Source organism: Vigna unguiculata, chromosome 7 (assembly GCF_037176805.1).
Source record: "Vigna unguiculata cultivar grain cowpea cultivar isolate G323 ecotype 2 chromosome 7, ASM3717680v1, whole genome shotgun sequence".
In the NCBI taxonomy this organism is placed as follows: Eukaryota; Viridiplantae; Streptophyta; class Magnoliopsida; order Fabales; family Fabaceae; genus Vigna; species Vigna unguiculata.
In genome coordinates, this window is record NC_140798.1 from 8,664,832 (window position 1) to 8,689,091 (window position 24,260).

Consider the following 24,260-nt stretch of genomic DNA (forward strand, 5'->3'; position numbering starts at 1 on the left):
TGTGGCATAGTAATGTTATATTCTGATAGGAGTACCGTTTTCTATTTTAAACAAATAAGATCAGTGAGAAAAAGTTACAGAAACATTTAAAACTATTCATCTGACAAGTCATGTGCATATGCTTATTGTTGGGTTATGCAACGCATGCAAAGTAGTTTAAGTAATTTATGGAGTGCTTAACCAATTGTTAAGGAAACATGTGCTGAGTTACCTCATAAATCCTCAAGAGACATTAAAAAATTTGTATCCAGAGGTGAATGGTGGGTTTGAGGATGAAAGCTATTGAATAATAATTTTCTTAACAAAGGTATTGATTGAAAGTGGCCAATAAACCCTTTGGCTGAAACTAGAAAAATCCTACAGGAAAAGAAAAAAGTGATTGAGAAAGTTAAACACCATTATTGTGCCAACCCGAAAACATGGCCAGATACATGGGAATGCATTTCAATTTTTAATGTCATTAATTTACATTTCATCTCTATAATCTAGAGGTTGTTTCATGGATTTTCGCCGAACTGTGTCTGATTTGCGTTTTATTTCCTTGTCACTTTTGTTGGGAGCTGATATCTCTTTCCTTTGAGTTATTAAAACCCTTCTCTTTCTGATGTGAACAGTAAAATTGTAAGCAATTTCAAAATCAGATGAAAAAGTTGTTGATGATGATGCTGGGAGCATCATTTGGTGTTTCTCCATTGATTAAAAAGTTACTACAGACCAATTAGCACTAGCTAGGAAGCTATGTAGCAAAAAAGTGATTTGTTGTATGTGTATATACACACCTAAATTGGAAAAAAGTGACGACAATGCATGCATTTTTAGAAGGAAAAAATGAGGGCGACATTCAAGTCAATATTGAACTTGACTGCAAAGAAATACATGTATATGGCAGCAGCACTAGATAAATTAATTGATAAATAGAAGTCAAATGTGGAATCCATTTCCTACTGAATGACCCATCGAGTCAGATTGAGAAAGACCTAGTCAAAATAGTTCGAGAAACTGTTATACGTGGTTAGTTTGTTCTTGTTAGTATTTTGAAGCGGATAAGGAATAGTTGATAGGATAAATAAAATTGAGGAAATAATAGAATGTGTTGTGTGTTTTCCTTTAATAGTAGTGTACATGAATATATATATATATATATATATATATATATATATATATATATATATATATATATACCTCATATTTACTCATATGATTATCGTAAAAAAGGCTAGTTAAATTTGTGTAGAATGTTTCTAGATTTTTTTTACTTATATAAAATGTTATAGATTTTTACTTCCTATCTTGAACTTTTCTATAAAATTTTAGAATTTGCATTACATTTTAATAGTCATGTATTAGTGTTATCAAAAATCGGTTAAGGTGAAAATTGGTAGCGGTTTTATAGCTTGTCGCCACAACATGGTGGTGGTAGTGATGTAGATTTCTCATTAGTCCATAGTTAACTAGTGCATAACATAGATGGTAAAAAAGATTGTATTGTTAACACAACAAGTAATATTTTATGTGAAATTTTGTACTTGAATTTGGTTCTTGAATACTGAAAGATCATACAATAACATAATAAAATGAAAAAATATATATATCAGCCAACTAATTTTACGAGTAAACATGGGTTGATAACTGGTTAGATCATAAGCTAAATTTCTGCTCCACAGGCTTACTAAAAAAAACATAACAACTTTCCACTTAAAAGAAATTCAAAAAACCAATATCTACTAACATTCCCTCCCTTAAACTAAATGCTAAGAAAGACATTTAGTTTATTTTTTATGCTTCAATCACGTCTAGCATGCTCTCCAATTTGAGTGGTTTGGTCATTATATCAATTACTTGATTTTGTGTGTTGTAGTAGCTCACCTCAATGCTTTCATCTTAACAAGATCTTTTAAGAAATAAAATCTCACATATATGTGTTTTCTCATTCCTTGAAAAACTGGATTTTGGACAATTGAATAACAAAATTATTGACACATAAAGTCATAATGTTATTTTGATTTTTGAAATCAAGAGTCTCCATTATCCTTTTAATCCATATCCATATACATTGACAAACACAAGACACAACATCTATATATTCAGCTTTTGTTGTAGATAATGTCACCATTTGTTTTTCAGAAGGTCGTGAAACTGCTCCAAACCTTAAGAAAAACACAAATCCAGAAGTACTCTTCCTATCATTTATGTCTCCAGAAAAATCACTATCTGTATAAGCCATTATGTTTGTGCTCTCCTCTTTCTTATAGTATATGCCAAGCTCGGTAGCGTCTTTTAAGTATCTCAATATCCTTTTAGCTACAGGCGGTGATCCTTTGTTAGGTTGGTCATGAATATGCTAATTAGGGTAACTCCATCCATCAAGTATGAAGGAGAAGTAGTCAAGTACATGAGACTTCTAACTACTTATTTGAATAGAGTAACATCCATTTTGGCCTTGTACCATTCCTTGATAGTTTTATGCCAGAAACAATTGAATTTTGGACAACATTGCAAACCTTCATGTGAAACTGAGACAATACATCTTGAGCATACTTCTTTTGACACATAAAAGTTCCATGTGTATTATGCAAAATTTCAACTCCAAGAAAATACCACATCCTCCTCGATCAGACATGTCAATTCTAACATCATAAAACTTCTAAAATCATCACAATATGCTCCTATTATTTTCAGTGTATATTAAATCACCCAGATATAAACTCAATTAAAAGTTTACCTCCTTTTGTTGATTTTCTAAATAGCGTGTGTTCACAAAAACACCTTTCAAAACCATTACGTAGGGAATATGTTTCTATCTTGTTGTACTAGGCTCTTGGTTCTTGTTTGATCCCATACAATGCCTTATTTAGCTTGTATACCTTTTCTTTTCACCTATCTTTTCAAAACCAGTTGGTTGTTGCACATATATTCCTTCCTTCAGTTCTTCATTAAGAAAGGTGTTCTTCATGTCTTTGTTAAAAAAATTTACAGCCATGTTGAGTTGCTATAGAGAGAGTATTGTACGTATGGTATTGAGTTTTTCAATTGGTGCAAACACTTCAGTGTAGTTCACTCCATATTATTGTGTGTATCCCTTTGCTACCAACCTTGCTTTGAATTTGTCAATTTCTCCATTCTCTTTGAGTTTGGTTTTGAATATCCATTTAAATCCAATTGGCTTTATTCTTGTCGACAAATAAGACGATTCCCTTGTTTTATTCTTTTCTATTGTCTCCATCTCATTCTATGTTGCATCTCTCCACGTCTTGCTTTTAGCAACTTTTACAAATGTCACTAGATCATCTTCTGATGCCATCATTGCATTTATGTTGTCATAATCAATTATCCAAATAGGTTCTCTTCTACATACCTTTTAGCACTCCCTTCAACATGAATATTATGGGTTGGGATAGGAAACTCATTATATACTTGACCAGAGTTAGTTCTGGTATTTCCTGCACTCGGTATTTTTGCTACTTTTTTTTTCTTGAGATTTTTTGCTTCATTCTACTCAAGTTGTTCCTATGTGTCACTCATATAAGCTTCATTTTCTCCCGAGTCCAAAGCGTCTTACTAATTTTTTGTTTCATTCTACTTCTAGTTCCAACTATTTTGTTCTTCAAAAATTACATGTTTGTTGATGATGATCCTTGTATTGATTGGATCGAATCATTTGTATTCCTTTGATTCATCACAAACTTCAAGCAAAACACGTCTTTTACTTTTGTCATCTAATCTGATCCGTTGTTGATCTGGTGTATGCACATGATCTAAGCATCCAAACACTCGAAAGTACTCAACAAATGGCTTCACTCATCTCCATGCTTCTTTGGAGATCTTGTCCTGCACTATTGTTCTGGGACTTCTATTGAGAATGTGAACACACCATCTTGTTGTCTTTGGCCAAAATATTTTTGGAGCATATGTTGTCAACTAGCTTTGTATGCCATGCTTTTTATAACTTCTTCAAAAGCATTCGAAGTAAATCTCCCCTCTATCTATCCGTAAAAATATGATGCTTTCTCCAGCCTTTTTTTTCATCAATAATTTGAAACTCTTAAAGAAAAAAAAAAGTTTCTGACTTCTCACTAAATGAATATACCCCCACATAGGTCAAATTAGGGATGTCAATGGGCCAATTATGGTATGGGTAGTAACTCTCTCGTATCCTACCCGTTGGATAAATATTCGTCTCGTACTCGTCCCCATATTTGTGTAGGTATCCGTTATGTGGGTACTTGCCTATTTTTTTAATATCCTTGAATATTCGTAAGTACTCGCAAGTATTTAATTTTTTGTTTTTAAATATTTAATAACATATTTTAACCATAAATTCAAATAAAATATAATACATAACATTTATAAATTTCAATCAAAGTTCAAATAACTCATTTAAATCGTGAATGATAGTTTATAAAGAAAAGTGAGATTGTATTTTAAAACCAATTAATAAAATATAACTAACTCATTCAAAATCAATGTGTTAATATTTTAGTCATGTTTATTTTTTAAATTTAATTTAAATTAGAATATAGTGGGTACATATTCTAAATTCCTACCCGTTGCGGGTTTTATCCGTAGGTATCCGTGTGTACAAATTTTTTTGACATCCCTAGTCAACATGAACAACCTATAATTTCTCTATTGCTCTCTATATGCTTTTCCTTGACATTGGATTTTTCCATCTAGGCAATGTGTGCACAAATCTTAGGGACTCGTTCACCATTTGTTTAAAAACTAATGTTTTTAAGACATCATAACTTAAATGTCCTAATCGGTTGTGCCATAGTTGAGAATGACTTTCCAGCTCCACATGGAAACATGTTGTGTTTGTTGTTGCCATAGTGGCTGTCAGTATAAACATTTTGCTGCTATTCATATTCACTTCAATAATCAGCCCCCTTTCAGAATGAACAACATTACATTTGTTGTTCTAAATTGTTATAGTCAAGCCTTACTATTGAAGTTGTCCTATACTCAATAGGTTATTCCTAAGTTTGGGAACATAGTACACATGATAAATTACATGTGTGATACCATTCATAACCCTTCGAACATTGCATTTCCCCATCCCAACAATATGTGCATCATTCCTTAGCTTTACTTTGTGGAAAAAAATTCTCATCTAGTTATGAGAACCATTATTTATTACCATTTGATAAGTGTCTAGAATATATTAATTTCCACATTTGACATTTATCATGCTTTAATTTATCATATTTTGTAAGTAAACAACCCATTTTTTAGCTTATAGTTAAGTTACTAAGAAGTAGAAGAATAGGGAATTGATGAATTTATGATGATTTGCAGCAATTTCCCAAAGAATTAGAGTATGATGCAACTGAGTCTCAAAATCCATCGTTGAGCACTAATAAGGTGGCCAAGGAAAGATCTAAAATGTGAATTTTGCAATTGAGCCACAAGAACATAGCGTTGAGCGCTAGTAAGGCGGTTATGAAAGATTTAGAATGCGACTTTTGCAACTGAGCCATAAGAAAATAGTGTTGAGCACTAAAGGTGGTTAATCAAAGGCAGTGCACAACTTAAGCAACAAGAAAATAAAGTTGAGCACTTAATGCAACAAAGAAAGAAGAAAACCTTTGTAGAAGGAAACCTCTATGGTTGAGCGCTATAAGTTAGAGCTAAGAGTCGGTGAAAATTTCTATAAATGAAGACCTCATATCTTGGTTCTATGCATTGAGTGAAAGATTAAATATGTAGTAGTAGAGAAGAAATATAGTTGGAGGCTCGAGGGAGAGGCTTTTATTGTAAATCCTGTCTAGATGTTGTTGGGATTGCATTGCTATATTCTGTAAGTAGTTGAACTCTCTCATGTTGAGGTTGGATGTAATTAATTTTAATTCTTTATACATCTACTTCTTGAATATTTATTTATGCTTTCATTCAATAGTTTGTGATTTGATTTATGCTTAATGCCTTGATAAATTGACAATTCATCTTATTTCACTAGTTTGGACTTAGTTTAAAGGTTGGTCTCAAATACTGTGGTCCAATCAAATCATCTCATTTTTGGTAGAGGCTTCCACATGATTCAGAGGGTGGGATGATAAAAGAATAACGCACTTAAGGAAATAATTCATTCTATAATAGTGGAGGAATCACATTGGGTTTGAAACATTTTTTTAAAAGTACCCTTATTATTAAAAGTAATATAAAACAATTTTTTGGATTAGTTTAAATTATTTTTTTAAGAAAGATGGTCTTGAATAGTTTTGAAAAAAAAATTAATAACCGTAATAAATAAAGAATACAATGTATTTGATATATTTAGATAAAAAGAAAACTTCATATGAGAATATATATATATATATATATATATATATATATATATATATATATATATATATATATATATATTCAAGCATAATATATTAACATTTCAAATTGCTTTCTATAATAATTTAAAGAGCTTAACACCCATTTGTAAACTTTATTTACATTTAAACATAAAATTTTATTAAGGCCTATGAATGATTTATCGGTGCAGTCCATTGCTATAAACAATTGATTCCTTCTAAATAAATGTAGAATCAATTTGCAATGAAAGAAATGAGGTGTCAACACACAAGGATGGCTACAAATAATATAATACATGCAGGTACATCTCCAAAATATAAATTAATAATATATAATTTTAATTTTTTTTGTGAATAATGAATACTCACATGTACACATAGTATAATATTTGTACATGATCCGTTTATAAACGAGTATCAAAATACCATGTACTTGCTACCCGCGGGTATCAATTATTTGTCATAGATTTTATTTGTGGATACCTGCGGATATGAGTATTTTTGTTATTCTTAAATACACATAATAAAATCAACAATTAAACAAACAATAGACAAACATGAGAATCGGTTCTATTATCGATTTCTCATCTGCTACTAGAACCTCGTAATATTTGCATACCACCATCCACTTGTCTCCTAGAAGTTAACATCTCCAAAAACCTTCCACCATTAGAGGTTCTGAACCTCATCATTCAAGACCCTGACACAATCACACACTCACATATGATAATCGTTTCTATAACTGATTCCCTCACTCACACATACATGAAAATTAGTTCTATAACTAATTTTTCACTCACACATGAGAGAGACACTATTGTAGAAAGCTAGTTATCACCCACAAATCTCCTCTTGTTAGCAAGATGGGATGAGGACATTATCTTGCAAATCGATGAACACCCTCTTATAACTATCACTCGCAAACCACTCTCTACACTACATTTGTGATGCAAACACTGTATTAAAGCCCTTCAACTAAAGGAGTTAGATCGGGGAACTGACATTGTTGTTTTCACACCCAATCCGCTCAAAGATATACTTGAAATGAAGAAAATTGACTTTAAGCATGTTTCACAACTTGAGCTCGATGAGGTTGACAGAATGTTGGACATGGGTTTTGAGCCTCAAATCCGAAAGATAGGGGTGAGCAAAAAATCTAATTTTCTTGATCTGGTCCACTTTTGCTCCAATCCAATTCATTCCAGATCCATTTTATTAAAAATCCAATCCATTTAAAATTCATTTTATTCGATCTAGATTTCAATTTGATTTACATTTTATATATTTTATGGATTGCATATCCAATCTCTAAATCCAGATTTTCAAATATGGTAATCAAAAAAATCCAATCCAAATTTTCAATCGAAACTTTTAGTTAGGCTAGGCTGAAGGTCAAGATAGACTAGCTCAAATTTGGTCATATTCGACTGAGTCGACACGACTGAATTTGACCATATTCGACGGAATCGGCCATGTACGAAATTCGACCGTATTTGGCCAAACTTAGTCGAGTCAACCTTGGTCGTCCGTGTAAATAAAATATATTTTTAAAAATTTTAAAAATAGAAAAAAAGTAATAATGTATAAACAAAAATGGTTGAAATAAAGTTTGTAAAAAGAAGATTTTTAAAATTAATTAATTAGTTAAGTTAAAATCATAGAAACCCATTTTTTTTATACAACACACCCTATTTTTTCAATTCATACCACCCTATTGCTTTTCTAAAAACAAACCCATCACTCACTTTTCTAACATCCACCCACCCACCCCTCCAACACCACTCACTATTCAATGATTCACTCACCTCACGCACCAATTCACACTCCCTTCACTGACGCACACACTCGCTAAATTCACGCTCACAACGCACACCACTCAAACTCACAACCACTCACGCTCACAGCGCACACACTCACGGTTTCAAATTTACTTCACTCACCTTTTTCACGGCCCCAACTCCACAGACACGATTTTTCCCCAACCTTCGAATTTCCCATCGATACCGCTTCATCCTCTCCGCAACTAACACTGAACCACTTCCCAATTTCTGATTCTGCCGTGTCAAACTCTCTTCGAATTGGGGTTTCGATTTGCTCTTGAGCCGCCACACTTTTCTATCTCCGGCAAGCTTCGCTGTCGTTCACAGCCTCTAGCATCCACCGCCATTCCTCACCGAACTGGTCCGACAGCGTGAGCCGCTGCACATCCGGCCTTAGCCATTCCCGGTGAACCTCCGTTGCCAGCGACATCAACGAGGACCGTCGCGCAACAGTCGAGTCCACTGGCTTCCCCCACCAACGCTCTACGAAGCTGGTACCCTCTGTTTCAGCCATTGCGCGAGTGGATAATTGGAGGAAAGGATTTCTATTCAGAGTAACCATCTTATTTCTCTTTCTCTTATTTCTGTTTCATTCCTCCTTATTTGGATTCACCGCTGTGATGGTTGGGGTTTTTGATTTAGGATTGAAATTTGAATGGAGATGTGATGTTATGAACCCTGATGCCACCACATTGTTGTGCCAGGCCTGAAATTATTGGGTTATTTGCTAAGGGGTTTATTTGATGTTGTGATTGTTCGAGTATTAATTTTCTGTGTTTGTTTCGAATTCATGGATGGTTGTGTTCTTGCGTTTTCGAGTGTTTTTTTTTTTTTTTTTTTGCATGTGGTGCATACCGGGTTCTCGATTATATTCACTGTTTAAGTGCTAGTTGCATTTGATGGGGGTACGTACAATTACTCTTTGATGCTACACTCATGCCTTTTTGTTTGGATAGATATAGGAGATTGGGTGTCTATAGTCGTGTTTTCCTGTTGGTGGTGATATAGGTTTGTTTGATTCATTTGGAATTTAGTATTGGTAGATCCATTTTGTATAACATTTCTATTGCAATGAGAGTTGATTTTGGCCTAATTGGATTTAAAGGTAAAGGTTAAGTGCATGAAATATTTAGACCTAAAGAATTCACTCTTTTGCTATTTTATATTACATACTTGTATTCGATTGTGAGTTTTCTTTACGGCCAAGTTAAGCCAGTTTTGGTTTTAGGCCTGTTTGCATGATACTACAATTTAGTTTAATGGTGCATTAAGTTTTGATTTATTTAATTGTGTGATGATTCGTTTTGAATGATATTGTGGTAGTTTGGCATATACCTTCTTTCTAAAAAAAAATAAAAACATAATGATTCAAATAGGACTTGATTGTTTGGCAGGGTGCCTTTTTTAGGCCAATTAGCCGCATGACCTTTTTCTGTCAAATATAATAAGAATGGTGCATGGGTGGGTCCCACTTTCCTTTATATAACAGGAAAATTATATTATGAATTTTATTTTTTTATTTTTTTATTTTCATTTTTTATTTTTTTGATGTCTCTTTGATTTTTTGTGTGACTTAGTGTGATTTATTAAATCCTTCAAAAGAAAAGATAATGATATATTAATTAATGATCCATACTAAATTATTATCTATATAGCATGATTTTAAATGTGTGTATTTTCTTGATGAAGTATTGGTATGTCAGGATTGATTCACGAATAGCTCTTTTAGAAGCACGATTCAAGGATTTTTTTTCCTATTATTTTTGGATTTAATCACGACACCGATTTTGGTCCTTTTCATTTCAAGTACAATTACTTTAACATGACTCAATTTATTGTATTAACAAAATAAATAAAAGTAAAATTTAACTTCACAATTTTAAAATAATTTTGGATACTTGTATGGTCGATTTCATTGTTTGGTATCTAATTATTTTATCCAAATATTTTTAACAATACATTCTTGGAATGTTTGTATGACCGTTTGTCATATATATCCTTGATAAATGTTTTTTGATATTTGTATGGTCGACATCGTTTGGTATCCAACTATTTTATTAAAATATTTTTAACGATACGCTTTTGGAATGTTTGTATGATTGTCTGTCCTTTAACATCCTCATAATAAAATTTTGAGTACTTGTGTAATTGTCTATATCGTCCTAATACTTTGTACTTTTCATTCTATTCAAAATTCTAAAATATATAAAATTTTTAAAATTAAAAAATATCAAACACTTATTCATTCAAGCCCAGTTCACATTCACCCTCTCTTTTGTTCAAGCCCAACTCTCGCTAGCATATTTTCACTTAAGGTTTTTAAAAGAACTATGTAACACTGATTCTCTATTATGAATAGAGATACGTAGGAGTGAGGAATTATCCTTGTCGTATTTGGCCAAGTCAATCTTGACCCAAATTTGACTACATTGTGTTGAATTGACCCAAATGAAATTTAGATGTATTTGGCCGAGTTAGTCGCGACCAAAATTTGGTTGTATTCAGTCTAGTCGGCTCTGATCGAAATTCGGTTGAATTTAGGCAAGTCGACCACGATAAAAATTTGGCCGAGTCGGCCTTGGTCCAATTTGGTAATATTTAGTCAAGATGGCCTAAATTTGGCCTTATTTAGCCTAGTCGGTTTCGATTGGCCATGACAGAAATTTCGTTGAGTCAACTCTAGCTCAAATTAGGCTAAGTCGGCCTTGCCGAAATTCGGCTGAAACCAATCAAGTCAATCTTAACAAAAATTTTGTCGAGTCGGCCCTGACTCAAATTTGGTCGTATTCAATCACGTCATCCCCGTCCAAAATTCGTTTGTATGCGACCAAATTTGGCCGAATCGATCCTAATTGACATTTGGACATATTCGACTGAGTCAACCCGACTGAAATTCATTTGAATTTGGCCAAGTCAATCTTACTCAAAATTTGGCCAAATTTGACCAAGTCGCCCTTGACCGAAATTCGGCCGAATTGCCCACAACCGAAATTTCGCTGAGTCAATCCTATGCTGAAATTTGACCGAGTTGACCTTGACCAAAATTTTGCTAAATTCGATCGTATTAATCCCAAGGACACAAGTTTTAGAAAATTCAAAATTAAATTTATTTTATAAAACATAAATAAGTTAAAAAAAATCAATTTAAATTTATTTTATAAAAAATAAATCGTAGATTTTAAACTTGATCTAAATATTTGGATTTAGATTTAAATCTTGATCCAAATATTTAAATTTAAATTTTTTCGAACTAGTTTTAATAAAATAATGTATTTAGATAAAAATCTAATACAATTATTTAAATCTAAAATAGAAATAGATTAAATTTTTAAAACTCATCAGAAAATTATGGATGAGATTCCTCCGCCTACCACACGAGAGGAACAAACATGCTAAAGGAGCACTTTAAGCCCTTCAAGAATACCATTTCTATTTCCACTTGGCATTACATTTTGAAAAGGATCACTGCCGATCCTCATATCCTGCAATAATGTTTCACATGATCATAAAATGAAAATATTTAATTACGACAAAGAAAAAACATTGATGATAATGATGACTAATCAACTTAAAAATTAAAGGATTCAAAATTGACAATAGACAACTGAAGCTTTAACAAATGCATTATCAACACAAGGTGATTTAAAGGCCCCTTTAAAAACACAAAGATTTAAAACCATGATGGACACAGCAAAATTGAAGAATCTAGAATGATCCAAGAATCCTGAATATCACCAATATCCAGTATTTGATCGCAAACACAAAGATTAACACTAAAGAACCAATACCATAGTTGTTCCTTTTCAACCTCTCTCCATTCTCCCTCTGCACGTTCTCTGTGTTCGCTGTTACCTTTCAACATTCAAACCCTAATCTAATTACTTTCCTACCATTTGCCACGTGTTAGATTGTTTCGTAACACATCAATTTCATTTTGCCAATACATCTACGCCAAGTCACATAAACTTGCCAGCTAAGTGTATGTACACGTACTGGTGTACATGTATGGCCACTCTATTCTGATACACACCAACGACCCTCCTCCTTCTTCTTCTTCAGTGCCACTGCCGAGTCGCTGCTTACCGCCGCCGACGCTTCCGCCGCCGTTCCCCCGGATCTTGTCACTGCCGCCGCAGCATCCCGCCACTGTAAGTCTTATTCTCTTTTTTCAAAATTATATAAGTGCCAGCTGCGTTCCTTATTTTCTATTTCTTCTTTTCCACCTCCACTATCAAATCGTGCGATCTACGCGCGATTTTAACAACATTGGAAGGATAATCATAGAAGATACATATGTTAGTAATTCTAAGTTGGTATTTAGTTTTGGGTGGGAGAACCTAGGGACATATTGAATAGAATTAGTATTTGTTGTCACTTGGAAAATTGGCAATAGGTAATGGTGAATGAACATTCATAGCGTGAATTTGAGATTCTACAGCTAGCGTAGAGATTTCAATTGAGTGGATAGGTGAGAGTAAATTACTTTTCTTGCTTTGATATTTATGTAAAAAGGTTTGCGGGATGTAACATGGTCGGTTAATGTTACTGGCTTCTATGAATAATTTAAAATTTATCAAACACAGGATGGATATCAAGAAGGTTATGATACCACATGTAGGTAATAAAGATAAATATAGGGATTTCTTGACTGCCAAGAGGCCTAACAATCAGTAACACACTCTGTAACTACCAAGAGCCACAGTGATGAGATTAAAGCCAAGGACTTGGGGTGTGGAGGGGATTTTCAACCATTGTTTTTCTACATTTCTTCCTCCTATTTTTATTGATTTGATGTACCAAACACCAGACTTGACCTAAGAATTTATTTTTCACATATTTATTCTTTTTTAAATGAATTTATATTATTGAAGCTGTCCTGTCAGGAAGCTTAAATGAAATAAATGGAAATTAATAAAGTGTCGGGGTACTTAACTATTCATTTCCCACTTACCAGAAAGCGAAAGCAGACATACATGGCACCATATACACAAAGCATGCTGGTTTAGGAGGGCGTTGCTTTTCATGTATAGAGCTGACATATATTTAAGTTTGTTTAGAGTTTTCGTCATAGACTATTTGATTTTTTTTTCTGGCACTTGAATTTGATTGTTACTAAGTATAAGTCAAAGGAGAAGTTAATAACTTGATACATTAGTGAACCAACTTCGGTTCTGTTTGCTAACATTAGTACACAACTCCTTCCACAATTTTCTTCAAAAGTCCAACCTTGCATATTGGAGATGAAGATACCTCTATAAAAATCCTAGAAAGGTGTAGTGTTGTTAGGATATGTGAATTAAGCATCTTTTTCTGTAATATAGGAATTTTCAGAAAGTGCTCGATTGGGGGGTGGGAATTTTTTTTGAATCCCAGAGAAAGTCAAGTGGAGGTTGAAAAATTGTAGTTTTACAATAAATGTAGGTATATAGTAGAAGAAAATTAGCCAAAGTTCATGTGATTTAAGGATCAGCACTACTTCTTGGTTGTTATATTGAGTAGCAATAGGTAGAAAACTTAAAAATCTTTTGAAAGAGTTGGAGTCCGAATGTTTGATGCCACATCTTCCACTGGTATGTCTTATTCATAGACCTAGTTTTTAGAAATAATGGTCTGTTTGCTTTTACATTTCCATTCAGTTACCTATGTATGGAATTATTTGTTTATTTGTCTTGGTGAAACTTTGGGCGGGTTGTACCACCTTTTGAATTTTTCTATTAACTTTATTTTATGATTTTGTTAAGGATAAGGAAGCTAAAATCATTGACCGGAAGTTTTACACTTCTTTGGTGAATATGGTTTGAGATTTCCTAGGAAACCTATTTGCCCTTTTGATCTATTTGTTGGACAGGATTATTTTATTTTTGCCTCTATAAAAATTCATGTGTGCTCATGAATTTTTATGGAGGCATCTTCATCTCCAATATGCAGAGAACTATAAGTATTCATCGGCCTTGTTACTAGAGAGTCTTGAGTTTTGTTGTTATTTCTGTTTCTAAATTAGTTTTTCTGGTATGGAGGATTTGTTATCCTTCCTACCAATTCTTTGCTTTTCTTCTCTCTAATAATAGTCCTTATTTTCTGAAAGAATAAACACTTGGCATGGATTGTATATTTGTTTCCATGTCTACTTCAATTGTTTTACCTTCTATATATGCTACAAAATCTAATAATCAGTCTGTACCTGTTACTAATAGATATGTCCATGACAAAGTTGAGTAAAGCTTCCTAACAGATTTGTGCAAATACTCTTTGTTCATCTTTCAATCATATTGGCAATCAACGGTACTCCCATAAGTTTTCTCAGTGACCATGCTTACTTTCATGCAGGAAGTTCTAAAGGGCGCAATTTCCATTAGCAGTCTCCGTGTTGGGTTGAAAACCGAGCAAGTTCTATCTGAGTAGTCAAAAACAGCACTGTTCGGTTTCTGCATTAAATACAACGTCTATATTCCTCTTACCATTTAGCACTCCCAACTTCTGGCATGGGAAAAGAGAAACTAAGCTTCAAAGAAGTTCATCATTCTCATAGCCCCAAAACAACTCTCTGGTGGTTCTTTCTTGTAGCTACCTGCATTAAAGTTCTACTTTTCCCATCCTACCGTAGTACAGATTTTGAGGTGCATCGCAACTGGCTGGCTGTGACCCACTCCCTCCCTCTTTCCCAGTGGTACTTTGATGAGACAAGTCCATGGACTCTTGATTATCCACCATTCTTTGCCTATTTTGAACGCTTTCTATCTATTTTTGCTCAACTCATTGATCCCCAAATTGTGCATCTTCAAGAGGGCCTGAATTATAGCTCAAACACGGTGGTTTATTTCCAAAGAGTTACTGCAATACTTTCTGATTTGTCTCTTCTTTATGGGGTTTACAGACTTACTCGAAATCTGGATTCAAAAAAGCAGAAGTTGATCTGGTCATTGATTATTTGGTCACCAGTGCTTTTTATAGTGGACCATGTGCATTTTCAGTACAATGGATTTCTCATTGGGATTCTGTTGATCTCACTTTCATATTTGGAGGAAGGAAGGGATTTGTTAGGTGGGTGTATCTTTGCTGTTCTCTTGTGCTTTAAACATTTATTTGCAGTGGCAGCACCAGTCTATTTTATTTATTTGTTGAGACACTATGTTTGGGGTGGAATGATAAGAGGCTTCAGTCGACTTTTGATTATGGGAGGAGTGGTTACAGCAGTGTTTGCATCTGCTTTCGGACCATTTTTCTACCTTGGACAGGTAAATATAATTTTAAAATATTGAACTCATATATTGTCATTATCTTGACCATATGTCATTCTGTTTTCCCCTTGCTTCTGATAAATAATTGTGTTTAACTAATTTGAAATTGATTACTATTTGTTCAACAAGTTTAGGAATTTTATGTGTTTGTTAATTTTTCAGAAATATGTAATGATAAATTGATATTTTTTTGCTTTGCACTTATTAAATGGAGCAAAAATTGGGTGCTTGGTATAGCCATGAAAATTATATTTAAAGGATAGTTTTTTTTTTTTATATATATTTAGGTTGTGGTGTGCTGCATACCTTCTAACTCATGTTCTGAGTTTTGATCAGGTTGTATAAAGAGCATTTTTTTTTTTTCATTTTTATAATCTTTTCATGCTACCAATTATGCGACTACTACATGAATAAAATAATGTTACCAATTACGAATGTCCAACTTTGCATGCCGAAGAGAGTGGGAACATGTTTAGTTGCCTTCTGTTAAATTCCTGTATTACTTCATTTTCCCGTGTAAAAGTGAAGATATTTCATTTGCACCCTTTGCATTTTGATGTACTTATTGTTTGTTCAAATTATAAATTGTAGATAGAACAAGTCATTCGACGATTGTTTCCATTTGGCAGGGGGCTTTGCCATGCATACTGGGCCCCAAATTTTTGGGTATTCTATATTATGTCAGATAAAGGGCTTGCTTTCATATTAAGAAAACTTGGGTTCAATATCCAGATGCCAGCAGCTTCATTCACGGCTGGTCTAGTAGGGGATTCCTCACCATTTTCTGTACTACCTCAGGTAAGACTTTTGTGAGTTTTTATTGCTGTAAGCATTTCATTAGTACAAAGAGAGGGATGATAGTGTCTTATCATTTCTTGAAACCTGTAATCATGCAGTGTGACCTAATCACTGATAGATTAGAAATTCACTTTGAATCTTTGTTGAATATCTCACATCGACTAACCATATCATAATGAGTGATTGCAAACCTCATTTTGTAAACCAGTTTTGTAGGGTTGATTAGATCTAAATCCACTTTCTAAGATGGTGCCAGAGCCTATCCTGAAGAAGTATGTTGGGATATCATGTCATCCGACTCAATTATTTATTCTCATGCTTGATATGTTCACGGTTAAGTTAGGCCTAAATTCACTTTCTAAGAATCTTGTTGAAAATATATTATAGATTCACTGCTTGGTTCTTATCCATTATCTAAGAATAAAAATATAGAATCTGAATACATTGTTCTAATGGAAAATTGGCAACCACAAGTTGATAACCTAAAATCAGCACCTGTTTGCCATCAGGAAATGATATTTGTGAAAATTTATAATTGATGAGATAATGCATACTATTAGCTTTACATTTGTCTCCTTCTAGTCTGGCTAATTCAATTTCGCAGGCTCTGTTGTTCAATTGAATCTGCAACTTAGCCTGGTAATTGGTCATTTGAAATTTACGACTATGATATGATACAACATTATACTGCTTTATTATTCAAAAATTTCGTCAAAGCATTCATTTTTTCTATTTATTAATATGCAGATCAAACCATATGTGACCTTTGTAATGGTTCTTCTTGCCTTATCTCCTTGCCTTTTCAAGGCTTGGAAGAATCCACAGCCACAGATGATTAGTAGGTGGATAGCCTATGCTTATACCTGTGGTTTTCTTTTTGGATGGCATGTGCATGAGAAGGCATCTCTCCATTTTGTAATTCCACTTGCCATTGTTGCACCTCAAACTCCGGAGGATGCAAGGCATTACTTTTTGCTGTCAATAGGTATGCTTTTAATGCTCATTTGTTTGTTCACCTGCATCCAATGCTTTTATATTTTTCTTTCCTTTGTTTAGATAATAGGAGAAATTGGAAATGAGATATAAGTACAATGAAATAAAATTTATGAAAAGTGTGCGCATTGTGTGTATCACATGTACGATTTATATAACTAGTGGAAAGCATAAGTGATGCTTGTGCCCCCTTAAAGACAATACTTCACTAATTTTTTTCACAATAGTTGGACAGCTGCTAATAATCTTGCAAATATTGTCGTTTTCTATTCTATTGGCATATGTTTCTGTCAATAATGCTCCATCTATTATTATCTGTGCCCTAAGCATGTATAGATTTGTCAGATTCTAGTTGTTTATACTTCTGACATTTATATTTTCGTGACCCAACTACATCTAAGATTAAGTATAATCATGCAACTATTCCACCCTTGCACAACATGAACCAAGCAGAATAAAAGATCAAAGCAAATCTATATAAACAGTAATACTGTCTTGTTCCTTCTTTAACGTGGCAATATATGTTTGCCAAAATTGTAATGACTGAATGCTTTTAGATGCCAAGTTGCATCACGTTTTTCAGTACTGCTCTTTTCGTATTTTTGCTTTGAAATTTCACACATTAATTGTACGTGCAGTATCTTGCTATTCAAATTTCCCGCTACTATTCGAGGCACAAGAGTATCCGATCAAAGTTTTGTTGCTGCTTCTACACTCCATTTTGATGTGGTCAGGCTTTTCAGCACAATTTTATGTTGGGGCTGAAACAGCGAGAGCGCCAATTACTAATTCAAAGAAAAAGGCTGATGAATTTGGATCTGAAGATAGTTTGGGTGAAACTGTGAAGAAAGGTTTTGTCATTGGGTGGAGTGAGAGGATTTATCTGATAGGTCTTGTAGTTGTGGAGATATGGGGCCAAATTTTACACCCTTTAATTTTGGGTGATAAATTTGCATTTGCACCACTCATGTTGATCTCCATATACTGTGCTTTTGGGGTGATGTACTCTTGGATTTGGCAGTTGATATCCATAGTTAAATCTCTTTAAATTTAGGACTGTGCACTGGATACTGGATTTTATTATGAATTTTATTCACAGAATTTTACGAGTCAACATTTGTTTTAATTTTTTAATTAAATGAAGTGACTGTTTGACACGAGTATTATTGAACCATAGTTAAGCAATTACTATTTGATCTTGACAGTGATCCCATTAGCAGAATGTAGATTATACAGTCTTAGAGTGAATTCTATACTGCGTATTTTTTATTTTATTTTTTTGAAAAAGACAGTCGGACAACGATCGAGGAATAAACTAAAATTGCATCAAGAGCCTCAAATGCCATATGTACAGTGATTGTAGCGTGAGAAATTGTATCTGTTTTGTGTTTAAAGTTGCAAAATGCTTTATAAATTACCATACTTTACCATTCTCCTCTGTAAATAAAGTGTGTGCTGCTTGGTTTTCCCGTTTATAAGTTTAAAGGATCAGAGGTTGTAAACATCCTCGTAATTTGTAATTCTGTGTTTCTGTTTGGCTTTTTATCGCTAACGTGGCAATATAAAGTTTATTCTCCTGCAGATTTGGTTTAATATATTTTTATAAAGAAAATATTACATAGGAGTATCATTTTCTAATTAAACAAGATCAGTAAGAAAAAGTTACAGAAACATTTAAAACTATTCATCTGACAAGTGATGCGCATATGGTTAATGTTGGGTGATGCAACGCATGCAAAGTAGTTTAAGTAATTTAAGGAGTCCTTAACCAATTGTTAAGGAAACATGTGCGGACTTACCCTCATAAATCCTTAGAGACATTAAAAAATTGGTGACCAGAGACGTTATCCAACACTTTGCATAAAAGTAATTGAGGAGAATGGTGGGTTTGATAATAAAAGCTATTCAATAATTATTTTACTAACAAAGGTATTGATAAAAAGTGGCTCATAAAACCTTCGGCCAATAATGTGGTTGAGAAAGTCAAATACCAATAATGTGCCAACCTGAAAACATGGCCAGATACATAGACAACGCAACATAAACCTAAATTTCCTCGTGTCCTTGTGAAAACCGAAATGAACCACCATTCTTCAACTACTGGCCAAATGGTCCAATTGCACAAAAGCAGTATTCAAAACACAGCAACTCAAACTGCTTCATCTCATCACATCACACATACCCTTATCCTTAGAACTTTTTTTACGTGTACAAAGTTCAGATTGACACTAATTGATAAATCTAGGGTATCGAGTTGCTGAGTTATTGTTAACCTCAAGAGCAATTTTGACCAAAACAAGAATGATGTAATCGAAAGAGAGGAGGAGGATCCAATTAAGTTCAGAAGAAAAAACCACTTAAGAATTAGGAGTAAAACCAAACAAGCATGGTGGAGGCATTGTCTTATGCAATAATACAAGTCAGGTTCAATGCCAGCCTGTTGTACATGTCAAACATAATGTCATGCATAAATTCCAATTTCTATATTTTTGGGATTATTAGAAAACCCTGATAAAATAAGTTAAAAGTATTAACTATAACATTTGGACTGTACAGGAAGCTTTTGTCACTAACATTGTATCTTTTCATTCCTCAGTTTCAGGCCCCACTTTGATCTCCAAAAGCCTCTCAACTGGTTGTCTGCAGATTGGACATCTATTTGTTTGGAACCTCAAAACCTTTGCACATCCGCTACACATACACTACAAGGAAATAAATCCAAAACCAATCAACACTTAAAATCCAGAAAAATAATAATCAGTTAGCTAAGAGTGATGATAACTTATCAGTGACACATCAATGAAAGAATCTTCTCATCAATGAAAGCCAGAAGCATATATAATTAATGACTTTCTGGTACATTAATACTCACGGTGTTAATGGCTACCATCAGAGAATCATTCAGTGAACCAATTAAACATAAATTTTAAGAAAAAAGGGAAAATGACAAATACCATGTGGCGACACGGAAGGACTGTTGTGTCACGAGGTTCTGACAAACATATAACACACTCTTTTCCTGGGTCATTCCCATCCAAGTCACTTTCCACTGAATTACCAATACCATATATCTCCTGCAGTTCATACCTCATTTCATTTACCCATAAAATCTGCTTAACAACCTTCACCTGAAACTCTCCTTTCTCCTTCTCAAACACTGCTTGAGTTATCTGAGAGTTTGTGTTACCAGATGATGGAGTTTCGTTTGATTTTGATTCATCAGGGTCACCAGAGGATGCATCTGCTTTAATTGCAACAGGATAGATATCGTCGTCCCCCACATTCAATAACTCGGTCTCCTCAAATATCGAAAAATCAATACCAGTTCCAGCTGGTTGTTTAAACCTCTGGCCAAGACCTTGCTGGAAATTTACAATAACGGGTGGAAGAACATTTTCCTTCATTGGGGTTAGGATGCAACCTTCCCCTTCTTTCGCAAAGAAAAGTATTGTGATGCTGTTATGGAGGTAAAAAGGAAACAAAGCATTTAGATCAAGCAAATAAAAGAACTGTCCCACAAATATTCACATTCATAGTCTTTAACCAACACGCACACAATTTTAATCATATGAATAAGCTACTTAAGCATAACATTTCAGTAAAAGTAAAAGATTACCATGTTAGATATACAAAACCTTAAGCTGTTTGCTGCTAAGAGTTCCAAAGTCCAAAAACCAGTTATTCTTTTAACATTCTCACTATATTACACCGTTTAGCATCACACAAGTATTTCAAAGACTATTTTAATGACATTTAAAACAACACTCCTAATGCCTTGCAGACACCGAGTCAATCAATCACCTTTCATGTATTGGTATTGCTTACAAAAATTATATATAAAATGGGGAAGCAACAAGAACTTACAATACTGAGTAATTTATTGCCTTCAAAAGTGCTAAAAATTTAATTTTGTTATGCAGCTTTGGAAAATTGAAATTGCACAAGTAAAGCATGCATTGAACCAACCATTCAGAACATAGGTAATAGAAAAGTAGGTACAATATCCATATATCTTGCCGTTTTTTGTAAATTGATTCCAACTTTGACCGTGAAATAGACGAAAATAGCACCAGACTCCAGTTTCTATATTCTACTTCCCAAAATATAAGGTTAGATATCTAAATCAGAGTAGATAAAATAGATTAATTCTACTTAAAAAAGACCTTGACTTTCCTATATGAGAGGGTCATGCACACAAGGAGAATGACTACTGATGATACAGAAATAACTGAACATTTAATTCTACAAAATTCAATGTCATTTCACTATGAACTTAATCAATCCCCCACAAAACAAAATAAAAAATGCACCACAACATCCAACAAATTAATTGAAATAGCAACCTCAAAGTGTCCTTTCATTCCACATATAACCAACAGAAAACCTCAAACGGTGAAACTATTAGAGTTACCACTTTCTTCTCTAATATGCTCCCCTTCCATTATTAGCAATCAGTTATTGTGAATAAAACTACAGTTAAGCTGAAAATTAAAGGCCACTCCAGAAATGGTGACATGAAAGTAATAACAACTTTTAGCACAAGCGCATCAGGAAACTAAAAATAATCTACAAGGAACAAATAACATCAGCTTTCAAACTGACTGATGTGTACTGAGCTAACTACTTCATTTACCATTAATGTGTACAGAGAAACTTCACTTTGGATTGCTAAAATGTAACATCACCCCACATAAAATAGAATAAGTCATTTCTACACCCCTCTAAAAAAGGAATAGGATAAAAAAAGGAACTTGAAAATCTCCATAGGCATTCCCAAATAATGCAAACTTGGTGTGTGACCAGATCAACATCCAGAACATACCAAACGGGGGAAATATCATGTTGATTATCAAATGATAAACGAACATAATCTGACAAGCTTGAAATCTTTAGCAGCAATTGACTTTTCTTTCAATCAGGCTCCCCAGATTGTAAAGGAAATTTAACCATATCACAGAGATGCTTATCAGTTATTCAAAAAACAGACACAGCGCAATAATTATAGCTATTCTGCCACTGGTAAAGTAAACTATAAACTATCAACTTAGTTCGCATATAAATCTGCTTATAACTATACTTCTCATCTGCACAATATTATTTATCTGCAGCTTTGCACTCCCTTAAGTCATGCACCCCTGTGACACCGTTATAAGCTAGTTAGAGTAGAGCATGTTTTGCCCCTTTACTTATCAGAATCCAATTAAGCAAATTGAGCAAAGCAATTAAACCCAGAATACAGCAACAAGCTTTATCAACACCCCCCATCATAAAAAAAGCGAGCACAGGATCACAACAACAACCACCTTAAAACCTTGCATCTGACACATAATCACCATTCACACGACACCACACGCCAATTAAATAACCACACAAACACAATCACGTCATTACAACACAAGCATTAAATAAAAGGAAAAACGGCGGTACCTCCCCGAAACAGTGGCATCAAACGTAAACGTCACGAGGAAACGGCCAGGGTTCTCTTCGTCTGGCTCAATCCTAAGCGTCTCCTTCTTGATGTTGACATCGTTTTTTATAGTAACAGCCTTCTGGTGCTCCACATACGGCGTCGGCGCCGGCGCAGCCGGGTACCTCCCCCACATCGGGTCCACCGACGGACGATGGTGGTGGTCGTAAGGAGCCGGCAACGGCGCCGGCATGGTGGTCGGCGGCGGGTAGTACCCGGGGTAGTTGTGATACGGCGTAGCGGCGGGAGGGTACACGAATCGGTTCGCCGTTACTTCCGGCGGAGGAATCACCGGCGGATGAGGAGGCGGCGGGTGAATCCGCCTCCCGCTGCCGCCACCGCCGTGTCTCCGACGGCTGTTGGAGCCGCTGCTTCCTATGTTACCCATGAGATGAAAAAAGTTACCAGATTAACCCAGAAAATGATTTCTTCAAATATTTGTATTATATTTTCTGGGGCGCTGATATTTTTCTGAAAAGGCGAGAAAAATCGAAACTTGGACGATTTAGCGAGAAGAAAAGTGGAGTTGAGAACATGGGGTTGTTATTTTAGTTGCGGTGGTTCAAAGAGTACTGGGAGACAGTGACAGAGAAAACCGGTGATGAATGGGTAGTGATTAGAGAATGCAATGAAAAAAAAAAAGAAAAGACATATAATAATAATAATGGAGAATAGAAGAAAATGGAAAGAAAGAGAGTGTAATGGGATTGCGTAAAGCTCCACCGAGCAAGAGGAACACCATTGATGACGGGATGGGATGTGAAGGTTTTGTTGCTAAAGTGACCCACTTTTTTTTTCTCCTTTTGTTTCGTTTGTCATTTTTCAAATATAATAATATATAATGGAAGGGTATGGTTTGTGAGTTTTCAGAAATTTTTTTTAGATTTGGGAATTGATTATTTCGGCTTTAACAGAAATCATGTTCAGATTTCCAGAATCTCATTGCCATGTTAAACACGCCATTAGTCTACGGCCTAACAAATCATTATAGTTTACATGAAAATTTTCGAATTTCCTACAAAACTTAAATAACTAGTATCTATTATTTCATTTTATTTATTTTTAAATAATATTTTCTAGCAATATATCTATCCTATGTATATTTCTTATTACAGTTCGGGTAAATACAAAATATTATATTATGCGAACATTTGGTGAGGAATCGTTGAGCATATGAAATGGGTTCACGAGAAAGTGGAAATGGGAAAAGGAAAAGCAGTTTGAATGGTGTAGAATGATTTGCTATCCCAGCAGGTCCAATCAACGGACCTAAACGCGCTGAGTTTTGGACATAACATTACATTACAATTTACATTAGGTAACAAAAAATCAACAACAGAACAGAGAATGCATGTGTTTGTATTATTAGGCGTTTGCAACCTATTTTTTCTGTTTTTTTTTTGTTGTTAATTTATATGATTTTGTTATGATAAAAGAGACAAAGTGCCTATGAGAATAACTCTGTCTTTATTTGAGATTTTCCTCCTTCAGAAAAACTCATCTGTCAACTTTGAAATAGCATCATACATCGGTGCTTGTAAAAATGTAATATTGGACACTAGCACTTTACAACAGGGCAATCTTTAGGAAACATTTTAAGATTTTATTTATGTTGTTCAAAAATATACATAATTTGAGAATA

At 34.2% G+C, this 24,260-nt stretch overlaps 2 protein-coding genes across 4 annotated transcripts; one reads left to right on the forward strand and one right to left on the reverse strand.

The window, feature by feature from the left end:
• The first annotated feature begins 8,075 nt into the window (after positions 1-8,075).
• On the forward strand, positions 8,076-18,308 carry LOC114191096 (ALG6, ALG8 glycosyltransferase family). Of its 3 annotated transcripts, XM_028080264.2 has the most exons (6): positions 8,076-8,676; positions 12,182-12,270; positions 14,450-15,357; positions 15,952-16,158; positions 16,906-17,143; positions 17,790-18,308. In XM_028080264.2, exons 3-6 carry the CDS (start codon positions 14,605-14,607, stop codon positions 18,197-18,199), a joined length of 1,608 nt encoding a protein of 535 aa, XP_027936065.1. In that variant the 5' UTR covers positions 8,076-8,676; positions 12,182-12,270; positions 14,450-14,604; the 3' UTR covers positions 18,200-18,308. The 3 variants fall into 3 exon arrangements, with proteins under 3 accessions (XP_027936065.1, XP_027936067.1, XP_027936066.1); XM_028080266.2 differs by lacking the exon at positions 12,182-12,270; XM_028080265.2 differs by lacking the exon at positions 8,076-8,676 and having other exon boundaries at positions 10,149-12,270.
• A 1,177-nt stretch (positions 18,309-19,485) lies between these two features.
• LOC114191033 (putative E3 ubiquitin-protein ligase LOG2) lies at positions 19,486-23,423 on the reverse strand. The gene is made up of 3 exons (XM_028080177.2): positions 22,579-23,423; positions 20,106-20,607; positions 19,486-19,853 (listed from the first exon to the last, which is right to left on the reverse strand). The coding sequence occupies exons 1-3, from the start codon at positions 23,004-23,006 to the stop codon at positions 19,737-19,739; spliced, it is 1,047 nt and encodes a 348-aa protein (XP_027935978.1). The 5' UTR covers positions 23,007-23,423; the 3' UTR covers positions 19,486-19,736.
• Between the last annotated feature and the right edge of the window lie 837 nt (positions 23,424-24,260).